The 14,738-nt window shown below is 34.1% G+C and overlaps 2 protein-coding genes across 2 annotated transcripts in view; one reads left to right on the top strand and one right to left on the bottom strand.

Moving 5' to 3' along the window:
• Positions 1 to 898: 898 nt before the first annotated feature.
• On the bottom strand, positions 899 to 3,160 carry pfdn4 (prefoldin subunit 4). The gene is made up of 4 exons (XM_056257883.1): positions 3,087 to 3,160; positions 2,296 to 2,403; positions 1,824 to 1,964; positions 899 to 1,258 (listed from the first exon to the last, which is right to left on the bottom strand). Exons 1-4 carry the CDS (start codon positions 3,111 to 3,113, stop codon positions 1,127 to 1,129), a joined length of 408 nt encoding a protein of 135 aa, XP_056113858.1. The 5' UTR covers positions 3,114 to 3,160; the 3' UTR covers positions 899 to 1,126.
• Positions 3,161 to 7,372: 4,212 nt separating this feature from the next.
• Positions 7,373 to 14,738, top strand: part of bcas1 (brain enriched myelin associated protein 1) — a 17,129-nt gene continuing 9,763 nt past the window's right edge. The window contains exons 1-7 of the mRNA XM_056257888.1: positions 7,373 to 7,507; positions 8,515 to 8,572; positions 8,804 to 8,879; positions 9,875 to 10,224; positions 11,567 to 12,094; positions 12,428 to 12,682; positions 14,161 to 14,319. Coding sequence (XP_056113863.1) covers positions 8,534 to 8,572; positions 8,804 to 8,879; positions 9,875 to 10,224; positions 11,567 to 12,094; positions 12,428 to 12,682; positions 14,161 to 14,319 — 1,407 coding nt within the window. The 5' untranslated portion in view covers positions 7,373 to 7,507; positions 8,515 to 8,533. The remainder of the gene's footprint in view (positions 7,508 to 8,514; positions 8,573 to 8,803; positions 8,880 to 9,874; positions 10,225 to 11,566; positions 12,095 to 12,427; positions 12,683 to 14,160; positions 14,320 to 14,738) is intronic.

Consider the following 14,738-nt stretch of genomic DNA (forward strand, 5'->3'; position numbering starts at 1 on the left):
AGAAGAGTCAAGTTTTAAATAGGAAAAATATCGAAACTCTTTGGTCATTTTTAAATAGGAAAAATATCGAAACTCTTTGGTCATTTTTTTTTTAGAAATGCTAATGGTCTTGTCCACTTCAATGATGTATGCTAAGCTATGCTAAAAGTGGTACCGCCAGAACCGGAGATCAGCTGAATGGATTCAAAAACGGTAAAACTCAACAGTTTAACTCTGGGGGAGTTGTAAAATGAGCCTATTTCCAAAAAAAGTGGAGTATCCCTTTAATGAAAGAATTTTTGGGTGAACTAACCCTTTAAATATAAAAAAATAAATAAAATTAGGGCTGTCAAATGATGTGGGTGCACTGTGTATAATTATTTTGTATATATATATAAATACACACACATGGATGTATATTTAAGAAAAAAATATAATTTATATATAAAATATTTATATATAATATAAATGATATATAAATCTATATACAGTATATACATGAATATATTTCTTAAATATATACAAGCATGTTTGTGTATTTATATATATAAAATAATTATACACAATGCACCCACATATATTATGTAAAAAAATACTTTTATTTTGGATGTGATTAATCACGATTAATCATTTGACTGCCCTAAATAAAATACATTTAAACGGTAAATAAATTACCTTGGGTTTTACTACTCTATGTCATTTAGCTGACTTATCCAAAGCAACTCACAGTACACTTATTACACTATCATGACCTGAGGATAAATGTCTGTCTGTATCAAGGGCACTGTGTATTTATGAGCTGAAACGTGAAGGATTAGAACCTGCGACCTTCCCATTACCAGCTCAAAACTTTAACTACTATGCTAGGTCTATTCAATCATGCCAATAAGAAACATCCACTGACAAAAATGAAACAATGTAAATGTTTTGCTTTTTTTATTATTATTTTTTACATCAGTGCCTCTTATCCAGCCTCCAAACCACCTGCATGCAATAGCTCAGATAATACACTAAACATAACAACATGTGAAATGCAACAAACATCAGCAGAGTGAACAGGGCGAGAAGAACTTGTTTTATAGAGTAGAAATGTCATATCCTGTTGGAGACTGAGAGTCTGTGAGGTCAAGTCCACAAGCTTGAGGTTTCAGCTCTCTTCTGCCTCTAGATTGATGTTGTTTCCAAACTTGGCATATAGTTGAATCTTCAAATCTCCAAGGACCACCTGTATGGATGACACACGACCCTCCAGAGCTTTGATCTCATCCTGCAGAGCTTCCTGTGGATACCACAATATCAGTACGGAAATGTTGAGCGCTAAAAACAGGATTCAAATTGAACACTCGGCAAGCAAGTAAAAATTGGTTGTGCAAAGCAATAAAGAAAATATCTTCTAACATCTCTGAAAAATGCATCGAGTCAGTTGGTTTTTTTTTTTTTTAAATCATCGGTTCTCCAACAACATCAAGATTATCTACCAATTTTAGGTTGTTTTGTACTCGACTTGCTGCAAGTATGCAAGGGAAACCAGCTAGATGATATGAAAATAATGTATAATACAGTTTCATGATCAGTAGACCTAAGTATTTACATTCTCCTGCAAGAACCCGAGGTTAAGTCTTGATTTGAAGACACAATGATTGTAGTTCATGGAATCGACTCTCATGAGATTTGAACCTATAACATTTCCATTCCAGATCTTTATTTACTATAGGCTACAAAACACCAAGTTTTACAGAGTCTACGGACCAGAATGTGTACGCCTGACTCGCTCTGTGGGACACGTATAAACACACACGGCTTGAGTGAAGGCTCATGGTTTGGTATGGTATGGGTCAAGTCACCTTTGCTGCCTCCAGCATTTCCTGCGTCTCTTCTTGAGAGTGACTGATGAACACGTCTCCGATCTGATATGGGATCAGCATAGCATCGTCCTCACACATCATGAGGTCTTCACTGGCATCCTCTAAATTCTGTAAGGATTTCTACAACAAAAAAAAAGGAAAAAAGATCAGCACCTGGAAAAAAATGCAGTCTAAACTGTATAAGAATTAATGCCATCAAATTGATTAATTGCATCTTAACATAAAAGTTTGTTTTTACACAATATGTTTGAGTATATTATTATATTTATATATATATTATATACATGTGTGTGTGCACTGTGCATGTCTGTATATATACATACACTCACTCACACACACATATACAAATGTGTCGTGTATATACAGTATACACAGACATATACACACACTTGTATGTTAGATGTGATTAATCAATTTAGCACCACTAATCAAAATCAAACAGTCTATTTACCTTTTTGGCCTCGATTTCATCTTTCAATTCAGACATCCGATTTGTATTTCTGGCAAACTTGTTTATCTTTTGCTGGTCTTCAAATGTTACATTGACATCTTCAGCTGCCTGTTATGATTCAACACATATTTGTAATCAAAACTGTGTATTATTAATCACATTTATTCCACCATAAACAAAACCGTCTGTTCTTTATATTAAAAAACAATTATAAAGAGCAAAATAAATATATAAATAATGCCGTGCAATAATTTTCTTCCTATGCTTTATCTGTAAACACATGACGTGACATTAAATTACATTTTTACGACATTAAATAATGACATTACACTTGATGGAAAATATATGATGTAAAAATCAGTCGGCAATTAACTCCACGTAACATAAAACAGTAGCTTGGTGTGTGTACGATTCTATGCAATTCTATCTAGAAATATCTATATTTTCAAATAAAGATAATAAAGCTGTAACTTTAGCATACAGTGTCATAAGTAGATATTGACTTTATGACCTAACGAAAAGCATATGAGCTCAAAGAAAATGTACAGCTATTACAGCAGAACGATGAACGTAAACTTAAATAATAAGAATCAACGTCAATGCCAGACAATCATGAATAATGTGACGTTAGCCATTTAGCAGATGGAAATATATACTCTCCAGCGTCCCACAACTAACGTTAACTGTTTCGTGTGCCGTTTTAGATATGTCTGCATCACTAACACGTCGTAAATCTGGACAGAAGGCAGTTAATGTGAACCATAGACAGTAAAAGAAATGTGAACACATACCACTCCTTTCTTCATGGTGGCTGCCATCTTTGAACCGGAAGCGGACTGCGTGCACGCGCGTGGACGGCGGCGGACTGGAGCACGTGGGTATTCATACATTTATTGCTTGCTCGGGACAGTCGGTGGTGCTTCTGTTGCCGTTTCAAAGATGTGGTAGCTACTTTTGACAGAGGGAGCATGAAGTATAATGTTTTACTGCAATAACTGACTTAAACGAAATGCAAACCTCAATGAGTTTTTTTTATTTTTTTATTTTTTTTTTTATAATCCGTTGTTTTTTTGTTTTGTTTTTTATAATCCGTTGTTTCTTTGTGGTTAGGATTTTCCTAACTCGACTTACACAGTAGCCTAGGACAGTAGTAGACTTATTTCCACACAGACATGAAATACTTGATGATTTTACAGTAAAAAGTTACTTTTATGCCCCCGGGTTTCTTTTTTATGAACTTTTTATCCACTTTTTTTTTGGCCCTGTAGATTTAGCCATATCCAAAAACCAAAAAAGCCTATCACAAATTTTTAAAAGTTTAGTATCAAAGAGTTACTGTGTGAAAATGATCTTCCCTCAGTGTTTCAGAACTGAGAACTCAAATTACAGCTGTTATTTCCAAATGTTGTTGTTGGCCTGTAGGCTTGTTTAGCTACTTTCTAAAAATCCACAGAGCCAAAAGTGGCATAGCTGAAACATTTATATTTACATTCAGCTTAACCATTCTCATAAGAATCCATCCTTATAACTGACTTTAACTGTCTAGATTATTTTAAAGTCTGTCTTTGTTGTGCTAATTTTTTTGCTCATGTTGTGGGTCATTTTAAAATGGATGATTATTTATTTATGTATTTGGGGATTTCCTATATGCTTTTACCTATAGGTATTATAATACATTTTCCGAAACAATTCAATCTTTGCATTGCTAAGCAGAAAAACTGAACTTCAAAGGATCACAGAATATCTTCTGTTGTGTTTTTAAGAAATGATGAGAGAAAATGATGACAGATTTTTGTAAAAAAAAATTTTGGGGGTGAACGGTCTCTATCAGCTTAAGGATGTGGTCGAGTGTCCAATGTTTCAGTGGTAACCAAGTAAAACAGTCAAGCTGTTGAATATATAGTTAACATAATGACACAACCTGACTGAACAAACTCACTGTGGTTGCTAGTGCTTCTTGAAGCTCCTTGAACATCCTTTTTGTAAACAGTGTTACACCCAAAGACAAATATTAAGATAATATACAATCCCCCCCTTTTCCCAACCTTACTATCATTACTATTCGTTTATGATTCTTTTTAATAGCTATAATTAGAGTATCAATGACCACCAAAGTATAATTCGATGAAAACTATGATAAATCCATTGCATTCTGTGCAACCTTTTTCCCTGTTTGCCTGTCGCAAGAATTCATTTCATGGTGGCAGATCAAGTTCACAGTGACCACAAAGGAATTTGCTTTTCGCCCCCGGTGTGTACATTTACAATGTGACTCTGTATCCATGAACGGCGCTTACATGACAAAATCTCACCCTCTGCGGATCTACTCCTTTGTTCGTTGTCATGCTTTCTGTTGAATAGGAAAAGCACAGTGCACTGTACATGTTAGTGTTTTGTTTGACATTTATTTCATGAGATGTTAAAGGGTTTACAGTGCACTTTGGCAAAGCGATAGGATTCCTCAGCTCAAACAACCACATGTGAATCAAATAGTTGCATTTACAGTCAGGGGAATGGAGAGTGAATAAGACGGCCTGACTGGGCCCGTATGTGGGAGACAATCACTGTATGCATTTATGTTTGTGCAATGAAAAGAATTAATATTATGTCGAGAAAAATATCTTAAAGGTCAAGTAGATTGGTCATTTATGATAAAACACTCAAGAAAAAGGCTGCGCCAAGAATAAGTATAGGGGATCACAATGAAATGCATTTGCCATGTAATTATATCACTGAATTAATACAGTAAACTTGATATTTGCTGCTGTTTGCAAAGATAATATTTTCTTCATGTCAATTAGTATTCTTCCACTTTCCAACAGTCGAGAGAATCATTGTCAAAATCTGTTATTACATTATTACAAATTGTGTCTGTTAATCAATTAAAAGTTTTGTCAAAAATTTGGAATAATTACGATTTTTTTATGTTTTTGAAAGAAGTCTCTTATTCTCACCAGCGCTGCATTTGTTTGATCAAAAGTACAGTAAAAGCAGTAATATTGTGAAATAGGGTATTATTACATTTTAAAATAACTGTTATAAATATATATATATATTAAAATGTGCTCAAAAAGTGCTAAATTATTTTTAAAGGATTTAAAAAAAAAAAAAAGGTTTTCACTGCTTAATATTTTTGTGGAAACTGACACATTTTTTCCATGGTTCTTTGATGAATAAAAGTTCAAAAGAACCGCATTTATTTGAAATCTTTTGAAATATTATAAATATCTTTACTGTCACTTAAATCAATTGAATGCATCCTTGTTGAATACAATTAATTTAGTTTTTTTTAAGTTCTTGCCTAGTCCAAACTTTTAAATGGTAGTTCATTACGGTTTCCATAAAAATATGAAGCAGTTTCTTGAGCATCAAATCATCATATTAGAATGATTTCTGAAGGATCATGTGACACTGAAGACTGAAGTAATGACGCTGAAAATTCATCTTTACATCACAGGAATAAATTACAGTTTAAAATATATTAAAGTCAAAAACAGTTCCTTTAGATTGTAATAAATATTTCGCAATATTACTGTATTTTTCATCAAATAAATGCAGTCATGGTGAGCAGAAGAGACTTCTTTCACAACATTAAAAATTCTTAATTATTCCAAACGTTTGACCGCCATATACTGATTCATTAATTAAATGAATTTGCAATGCATCCCATATATCAATATTTGCTGAATGCTTCCCTTAGAAATCAAAATATATAGTTTCCATGTCATTAAACATAAGCCTACCATTTGCCAACAGTCCACAGCAATCCATTGTACAAATGTTTAGGATTTAGATAGTACTTCACTTTAGGATTTATTTTACAGTCTGGAGCAAATCCAGGGTTCATCAGTACATCAAAAAATAATCTCTGTATGTTTGATGACGAGCTTAAATTGATCAGTTTAACAGGCTGTAAAGATCAGATAATCCAATCAATAAACCCCTTGAGACCCCTTTGAAAATCTAAGGTTTTAGATCTAATATAAACTTAAAAATACAGGAAGTTTTGATATTTTTTAAAACTGTGAAAATAAAGAAGAAATATTTAAGATGGTCAAATGTTCTTGCTTCCATCAGAGCACAAGATGCTCTTTGAAACATCAAGCTGGAGAACATGATCATCATACAGTTCTGCTGTCATTAAAGCAAAGGGGAAGACATGATGATTAATGTTTCTGCCAATATGAAAATTCTCTCATCATTTACTCGCCCTCAAGTTGTTCCAAACCTGTTTGAGTTTCTTTCTTCTGTTGACCATTAAAGAATATATTTTGAACAATGATGGTAACCAAAGAGTTGATGGGCCCCATAGTATTTCTTTTTGGGGTCCATCAACTCTTTGGTTACCATCATTCTTCATAATATCTGGGTGAACTATCCCGTTAGTATTATTTTTAAGTCAACTTACACTACCTTTCAAAAGTTTCTTATGCTCAACAAGGCTGCATTTATTTGATCGAAAATACACAAACAAATTGTGAGACTTTATTACAATTTAAAACAGTTGTTTTCTATTTGAATGTATTTTAAAACGTAATTTATTCCTGTGATGCAAAGCTGAATTTTCAGCATCATTACTCCAGTTTTTTTTAGTGCATGATCCTTCAGAAATCATTCTAATATGGTGATTTACTGCTCAAGAAACATTTCTTATCACTGTTGAAAACAGTTGTGCCGCTTCATATTTAGCATCATATTCTTAAAACATTCTTTTAAAAAAATCATGCTAACTTTTGGTCATGTAAATCATTTTTGAAATCATGAAAAATCCACTCCAAAATATTGTAGCCTCTCTCATTATTCACGCCGTAACTCTTACAATGTCATGTTTCTTTAATGTATTCTGCCAGTGAGGAATCATTGAATAAATAAAGGCTTATGTTGGTAAGCTTGGCATCATGTACTCTGTACTCAAACCCTGGATGAGAGTCACACTGTGCAAATAAACTTTTGCATTATATCCTACACACATCCTGTTTGGGGCCAACCACACCTACAAAACAGACTGTTCTCAGTTCAGCTTGACACTTTCCCTGGGTAACTTCTTTGAATGAGTGGATGATATTGTCTGATGTCTTATCATTGACATGTGTGATAATCCTGTCACTTTTTTTAGGTGGAAAAGCTCATTGGTGAGAAACAATAGGACAAGATGCTGAGTTCATCAGGGATAATAGGTTCACAGGCCATGTCTCATCCACAGTGTATTAAGGTAATGAGTTTTGAGCCCCACCCTCTTTTAGGACAGGTATATGTGTACACACACACACAGGCTTGACAGATAGCAGACTGCTGGTGATTACTTTAATCGAGGTTTGGAAACTGTACACAGACTCTAATTGTCAGTTTGGGCCACAAGACTGTGGAAAGGTAAATACAAATATTTTTTAAGTATGTTCAATTGTATTTTAAGTTATTTAATAATTAGAAGTATTATTTAATATTTAGTTATCATCCCTTTTTGGGATTGAACCTACAACCTTCACAAAAACAAGTCAGAAGCTACTCCACCCTGCAGAGATCTAGTTTTCCTATTGCACTGCAATGAAACTAAAAAAAAATGTAGTCTTGTTTTCAAGTACAAACATGTTTAAATCAAGATGCATTTACTTGAGAAGAAAAGTTACTCATAATATTAAGTCTTGTTTTCAGAAAAATTAAGTGATTAATTTATGCTTGAAAAAAAAAGTAAAATTATTTTTGGCAGACATTTTCTTGTTTTAAGCTTAAAGTCACTTAATTTTGATCATTTTTTGGTAACACTTTATTTTAAGGTGACGTAGTTGAACGGTACTACATACTATAAACGGTGCATACTTACTATAGTAATAACAGTAAATTGAGCATAATTACAAGTAACTAAACCTAACCCTAACTCTACAGTAAGTTTATGTTTTTAATTAATATTACTTAGTACTTATTTAAGTACCATGTAACGTCACCTTAAAATAAAGTGTTACCCTTTTTTTTAGAATACAAGACTTCTTAGAATAAGAAACCTTATGTCATTTCGCTTCTTAAGGAATTGCATTTGGATCTAGGAATGCTTAGATATTTGTACTGAATACAAGACAAAAACTCATTTCTCTGCAGTGTGGGATTTTTAGTCATCATCTGATTGAATTCAGCCCACGTAACAGACTTGGAACAATTATATTGTGGGTATTTTCCTCATATTAATATGCAATAACTGTTTTCAATGTCAATGCTGATATTCAGTTGCTGACTTGAAGCGAAGATGGGGAATGAGCAATCAACTCAGAAAAAACGTCCAAAGGTAAATTAAATGTTTGTGAGTAGTTGACATATAATATCGTTTTATTATTTATTACCTTATCTTATCTTTTCAACATCAATACTTTTATGTTAAATGTATATACAAGAAAAAATTATATTTAGGTGCTTTTCCAGCATTTGAAATACTCTTGTAAGCACCTCTACATATTTAAACCGAGGCACAATGGTTCAAACAACAACATAACATGAAACTAAACAATGTCATTACCAGACAAATGCTGATAAAAAAGTGAAGAATGGAGAACTGAATGGACATGCAGTCCCGACTCCAGATGGAACTGAACTTGGTATGTATACTATATACTGCACATTTATTTTGTTTATGTGGCTAAACGTATCGGTAACACTTTACAATGTTTCATTTATTATATTAGTTAACTGTATTAGTTAACATGAACTAACAATGAACAGCATTTATTAATCACACTCATAGTTAATGTCAATCTCAACATTTACTAATACGTTTTTTTTAAATCAAAAATTGGATCTGTTAACATTAGTTAATGCACTTTGAACTAACATGAACATTTGTATAAACTAACGTAAACAAGGTTAATAAATGCTGTAAAAATATATTGCTCATTGTTACAGTTCTTGGTAACTAATGCATTAACTAATGTTAACAAATTAGACCCTATAAAGTGTTACCAATGTATCTCCCCGCATATTCTCTCAAAGTAAAGATCTGCAAGAGTTAGACTTGTTAAGCTAAACTTGCAGGCATTTACATTGTTTGGATTAACTCAGCAAGTCAACCCACATTCGAGAACATGTCACGTACAAGCTCTGTATAATCTTTGGGTGTTGTAGTCAGATGCATGGTGGATAAAGCAATGTTTAATTTGCGTTGTGTGTGCATTGCTAGTTTGTAGTTGCTAACACTTTCACAAAGCCTTTATAGAAGGGAAGTGCACTCACAAGTACATTTTCCAGACTTACTAGATGTAAGTGATATATATCCCATAGAATGTGGTAGATAAATGCATGCATGAGAGAATGAAAGTTGCACAATGCTTGTAGAAATAAGGCCAGAAACACTTTGCTCAAGTATGCAGATGCATGTGCACAGTCTTGTTGAATATGCTTGTGTAACTTTGGCGGGACTAGATAGAGTTACCTTTAAATGTCAGGACCATTAAACTAGATATAAATAAAGCCTAAGCCATAAGAACTGGGTGTGTATTATGATTTATTATTAGTCAAATTGATAACTAAAGGCAGCATAGATATTATCTATCCTTGTGCATTGCATACATCATTTCTTTCATTTTCTTTTGTCTAGTGGCTAGCAAAGCAGCAGCAGTGGAGCAAAAGAGTGAACCCCCACCAGTGACCATCACAAATGAACCAAAGCCACCCAAAAAAGAGGAGGTAGACAGCTGTAAACTCAACGGACCCGCACATGTGGAAACAACCCCTGAGCAAAAAACCACAGTCGCAAAAGATGCAGAACCACCCAAAACAGTCCCAAAGCCCAGTGAAGATGAGGTGACCAACTTCTTTGGTAAAATGTTCAAAAAGAAGAGTGAACCCGTGAAACCTGCATTAGAAAGCAACGATTCAGTTGACGCCCTCGTGGATCTGATATTTGACTTGGTAAGTAGAAGTTGCAACGTTGTTCATTTATTATTTTACTAATTTAGTATAATTTCTCCTTTACATTTTCACAGCCACTTGATTTCTCCGGTAGCCCCGTCCACAGTGAAACATGGTTGTATTTTACACATAAAATATTAATGGTTCTCTATGATTCGTCACATTGCACATCAGTTTTGCTATTAGTTTGGACAGAAAAATGATTTAGGTCACATTTTAGTTTAGGGTCCAATTCTCACTATTAACTAATTATAACTACGATAGTATTTTGGAAGGTAGTTGTTAAGTTTAGGTATTGGGTAGGATTAAGGGATGTAGTGTATGGTCATGCAGAATAAGGAATTCATATGCTTTATAAGTACTACTAACAAACAGCCGAGTAATATTCTAATAATTTGCATGCTAATAAGCAACTACACTGTAAAAAATGTTGCTGGTTTAACTTAAAACAATTAAGTTATCTGGTTGCCTTAAAATTTTGGTGGCCTTAAATTTTTGAGTTCATTGAAATAAAAAAATACAGAGATTGGTTTAATCGACAGAAACTCCAAATATTGTGTTATCTGAACCACATTAATTTTCTAAGTTGATTTGACAAAAGAAAAAAAGTTGTGAAAATAAATCATGAAAATAAGTTTTTACAGTTGGACCCTAAACTAATGTGTTATCATTATTTGACATCGGAAAATATAGTATGTAGAATGTAAAAAAAAAGCTTGAAAAAAGCAGATTCATAATAAAACAAAGAATGATTTAGTATGTTATTAGAACACGTGTTTCTACACTCTAAAAAATGCTTTGTTGTTTCAACCCAAGTTTGGGTCAAATATGGACAAACCCAACCATTGGGTTTAAAAGTTTGGTAACACTTTATTTTGATGGTCCCTTTTGAACATTCTGGTGACTATAACTTTGCAACTACATGTCAACTAACTATCATTAGAGTATTAGTAGACTGTCTGATTAATATCTTTATTGTGATGGTCCTCCAACAGACAGTCTACTGACTATAAGTAACTATGCAACTACATGTCAACTTATTCTAACCCTAACCCTACCAGTCTATTAATAATCTACTAACACTCTAAGGAGAGTTAGTAGACATGTAGGTGTAACGTTACTTATAGTCAACAGAATGTGTTAAAGGGACCATCCAAATAAAGTGAAACCATTTCATTTTAAAATTCAAACCAACAGTTGGATTTGTCCATATTTGACCCATTCATGGGTTGAAACAACACAGCATTTTTTCAGAGTGTATTAAATTGTGCATTAGGTCATGGTTATTTTTGGATGGATATCTGGATTGTTCTGCCGAGCATTTACCAGGGAACAACTAATCCTCGTAAAATCGCAAAAACCTAGTGCATTTTGATTCACATTTACCAATTTCTCATTCCAAAAGGATAAAGTCTTCATTAATTCAGACCAAAAGGAGATTCTTGAGGAAGTTGCGGAGAAGCTCAAATTGCAATTGGTCAACGCTATTCCCGCGCAACCCAAAAGCCCAAGCTCACTGACAAAGAACATCTCGATGGAGTCATCAAGCGCGAATGTTGAAGACGTGACATGCCTGGAGGTCCTACCAGATCTGCACACTGAACAAGAACCAGTAGCTGTTGCTGAAGAACCACTAAGTGAAGAGCCAGTTACAAGAAAAGCCAGTGAAATACATGTAGGACATCTGAAATTTGAAGAACCACCAACGGCTGATGCTAAGGTTCCAGAAGATGAAGAACCTAAGACTGTGGATGCTGAACAGGCCTTGTTAGAAGACAAGGAACTTCTTCAAATGGTTGAAAGCATAATATCAGATGAAAGGGAACAATTAGCATGTGAGAACGTCCCAATGTGTGAAGCTACCAAACATCTGATTGATGAACCAATTTCCAAAAAACTGATGAAAGTAGCTGATGGTTTTATTGCACAAAGTATGTCTTCAGTTGTACATTTAGCAGTTGATACTGTCGAGGTCTCGTCTCCTGTTGAGGAACCAGTCATTGGAACTGAGGAGCCATTGCTAGTTACTGAAGACACTGCGGATATGGTTGAGAAAATCTTGCAGATTACTCAGGAACAAGAAACAGTGAGCCAATCAGAAGAACTTCTAAAGCACGATTTTAAGGAGACATTGGTCGTTGCAGAGGAACCATTAACAACATCTGTGGAACCAGCGCTGGTCGCTGAAGAAGACATTTCCCCTGGTTCTTTCGAAATCATCTTCGCTGCTTACTCAAAGGCAGATGAAGAGAGTTGGGTGATTATTGAGGAACCAGCTCGACCCCCGAACGTCTCTGCCCATAGTGGACGTTCAGAAGAATGTAAATGTAATTCGGCAGAATCTACTCAAATTCTTTCCCAACTCAAGTCCATTTGCACTAAGGCTTTAGAAGACTCTTCCTATAAGCCGTTCAGTGTAGATGTATGTGCTGATGAAAGCATTATTCACATCACAATTGAGGTTTGCCCGGATGAGTTCACATGTCTGAATAAGGTCAGTTACGACAAACAATGTTCTTTCAACGAGAAAGGCACCGCATGGACAAACTCACCGCATGCGATTCACTCAAAGTGTAAACGTACTAGCTCCTTTCCTCAAGTTACTTGTCATCGATTAACACAAAATTAACTACCAGAATGTGTCGTCGAAACTTACTACGTCAAAAACCCCCCCAAAAAAACACTTAAAAGATTGTTAGCATGTTGGATTATTGTGTTGTCTCTATATAAACTACCGATCATAATTTAAAAATAATTATGATTTTTTTTTTGGGGGGGGGGGGGGCTGCATTTATCACCAAGGCTGCATTTATTTGATTTAAAAAGTAAAATTGTAATATATTTTTGCAATTTTACCATTTTAAAATGTACTTTTTTCCAGCATCATCATGGTCAGTCACATGATCCTTCAGAAATCATTCTAATATGCTGATTTGCTGCTCAATTATTATTGTTGCTCAGTTATTAATAATGGTTCTTATATTATCAACGTTGAAAACCGTGAGCATATTAGAATGATTTCTGAAGGATCATGTGACACTGAAAACATTTACTTTAAATTGTAATAATACAATCCACAATATTACTGTTTTTACTGTATTTTTGATCAAAATAAATGCAGTCTTTGTGAGCATATTTCTAAATCACAAAACAAAACTCTTAATAATTAATGTTTGTTCAGCAAAACCGAATTTGCAGCATCATTCTTCGGAGTCACATGATCCTTCAAAAATCATTCTAATATACTCACGGTTTCCACAAAAGTATTAAGCATTAATAATAATAATAAGAGCCATTATTAATAACTGAACCCTAATAATAATTGAGCAGCAAATCAGCATATTAGAATGATGATGCTGAAAATTCAGCTTTGCATCACAGGAAAAAGTGACATTTTAAAATTGTTAACATATTAAATTTGACTTTTTTTTACAAAATGTTTGATCAAATACATGGTGAGCAGAAGAGACTTCTTTCAGAAACATCAAAAAAATCTTAATTATTTAAAAAAATGGATCGGTAGTGTAACCGTCTCAGACATAGTACGTCTTTGTTTTGTCTTTTTCTTGTGTGGTTTCCATTTGCATGAAATTCAAATAACATCTAGTAACTAATGAAGACCTACTGTAACTGTACACCAGTCATCATGAGTAGTTAAATCTGTGATATGTTCAACATTTAGTTCTCTAAAAGTGATTGTCTGTGAAATATAACAAGCCGAACACATACTATAATTTAAGCATGATACATTTTACTGTAATATAAAGCACGCAGACTTTAAGTCCAGCACATTTCTGAATATCAATGAGTGAGGGGGGGAAACAGGCGTTAATAATAGGATGATTGTTGCTGCTGACTCGAGTAGGCAGAGGCATGGATGGAATTGTGCCCCTATTTCAATGCATCTATTGCACATCAGCTGTAAGGGTTGTAACGCATTTCCAAGGGCTAATTCTCTGGATTTGTCTATAGGATCCAGTGGACATAAAGACCAGCACACAGCCTGAGCCAGAGCCGGAGCCGGAGGGTGAAACTCTCGAACCCAGTCCTGTGGAAGTCACAGAAGAAAACAATCCATCAGAGGACATTAAAGCAGCAGAAAAGACAGTTATGAACTTTTTCAAAACATTTGTAAGTACAAATTTGAATTATTTTGCTAATGCTTTAAATATATCAAGTTTCAAAGTCTCTTTCAAATGACATTTACATGTGTGCTTTTATCCAAAAGGGGTTTCAGTCCATTAAAGAGATTTTTATTTATTTTTTGGAGGGAATTGAACTCATGACCCTCGTCTTTCGAGTGCATTGTTCTTTCAATTGAGCCATGAAAATGATTTTTCAAAAAATATTACTGAGAAATATGAGTGTGCAGTGTTTATATAATATATAACTTGGAGAGAAGAACAGGAAGGTGTGTATTTCTGTATAACTGACTGCTATGCAAGAATCTAGACTTGCTGTACTAGACTACAATGATGCATTTTTACTCCATCATTGTGGTATGTGTTACACTGCATCTTTAATCTGTTAAACCATCCTTGGCACTCTTC

The sequence above is a fragment of the Rhinichthys klamathensis genome, unplaced genomic scaffold, assembly GCF_029890125.1.
Source record: "Rhinichthys klamathensis goyatoka isolate OS25496 unplaced genomic scaffold, OSU_Roscu_1.1 h1tg000147l_1, whole genome shotgun sequence".
Lineage (NCBI taxonomy): Eukaryota > Metazoa > Chordata > Actinopteri > Cypriniformes > Leuciscidae > Rhinichthys > Rhinichthys klamathensis.

Coding starts and splice junctions, on each gene's coding strand:
- pfdn4 (XM_056257883.1), bottom strand. CDS start 3,113: ATGGCAGCCACCATGAAGAAAGGAGTG. Junction 1,965..2,295: donor ATGAAATCGAGGCCAAAAAG/GTAAATAGACTG, acceptor TTTTTGTTGTAG/AAATCCTTACAGAATTTAGA. Junction 1,259..1,823: donor AAATGCTGGAGGCAGCAAAG/GTGACTTGACCC, acceptor TGGTATCCACAG/GAAGCTCTGCAGGATGAGAT.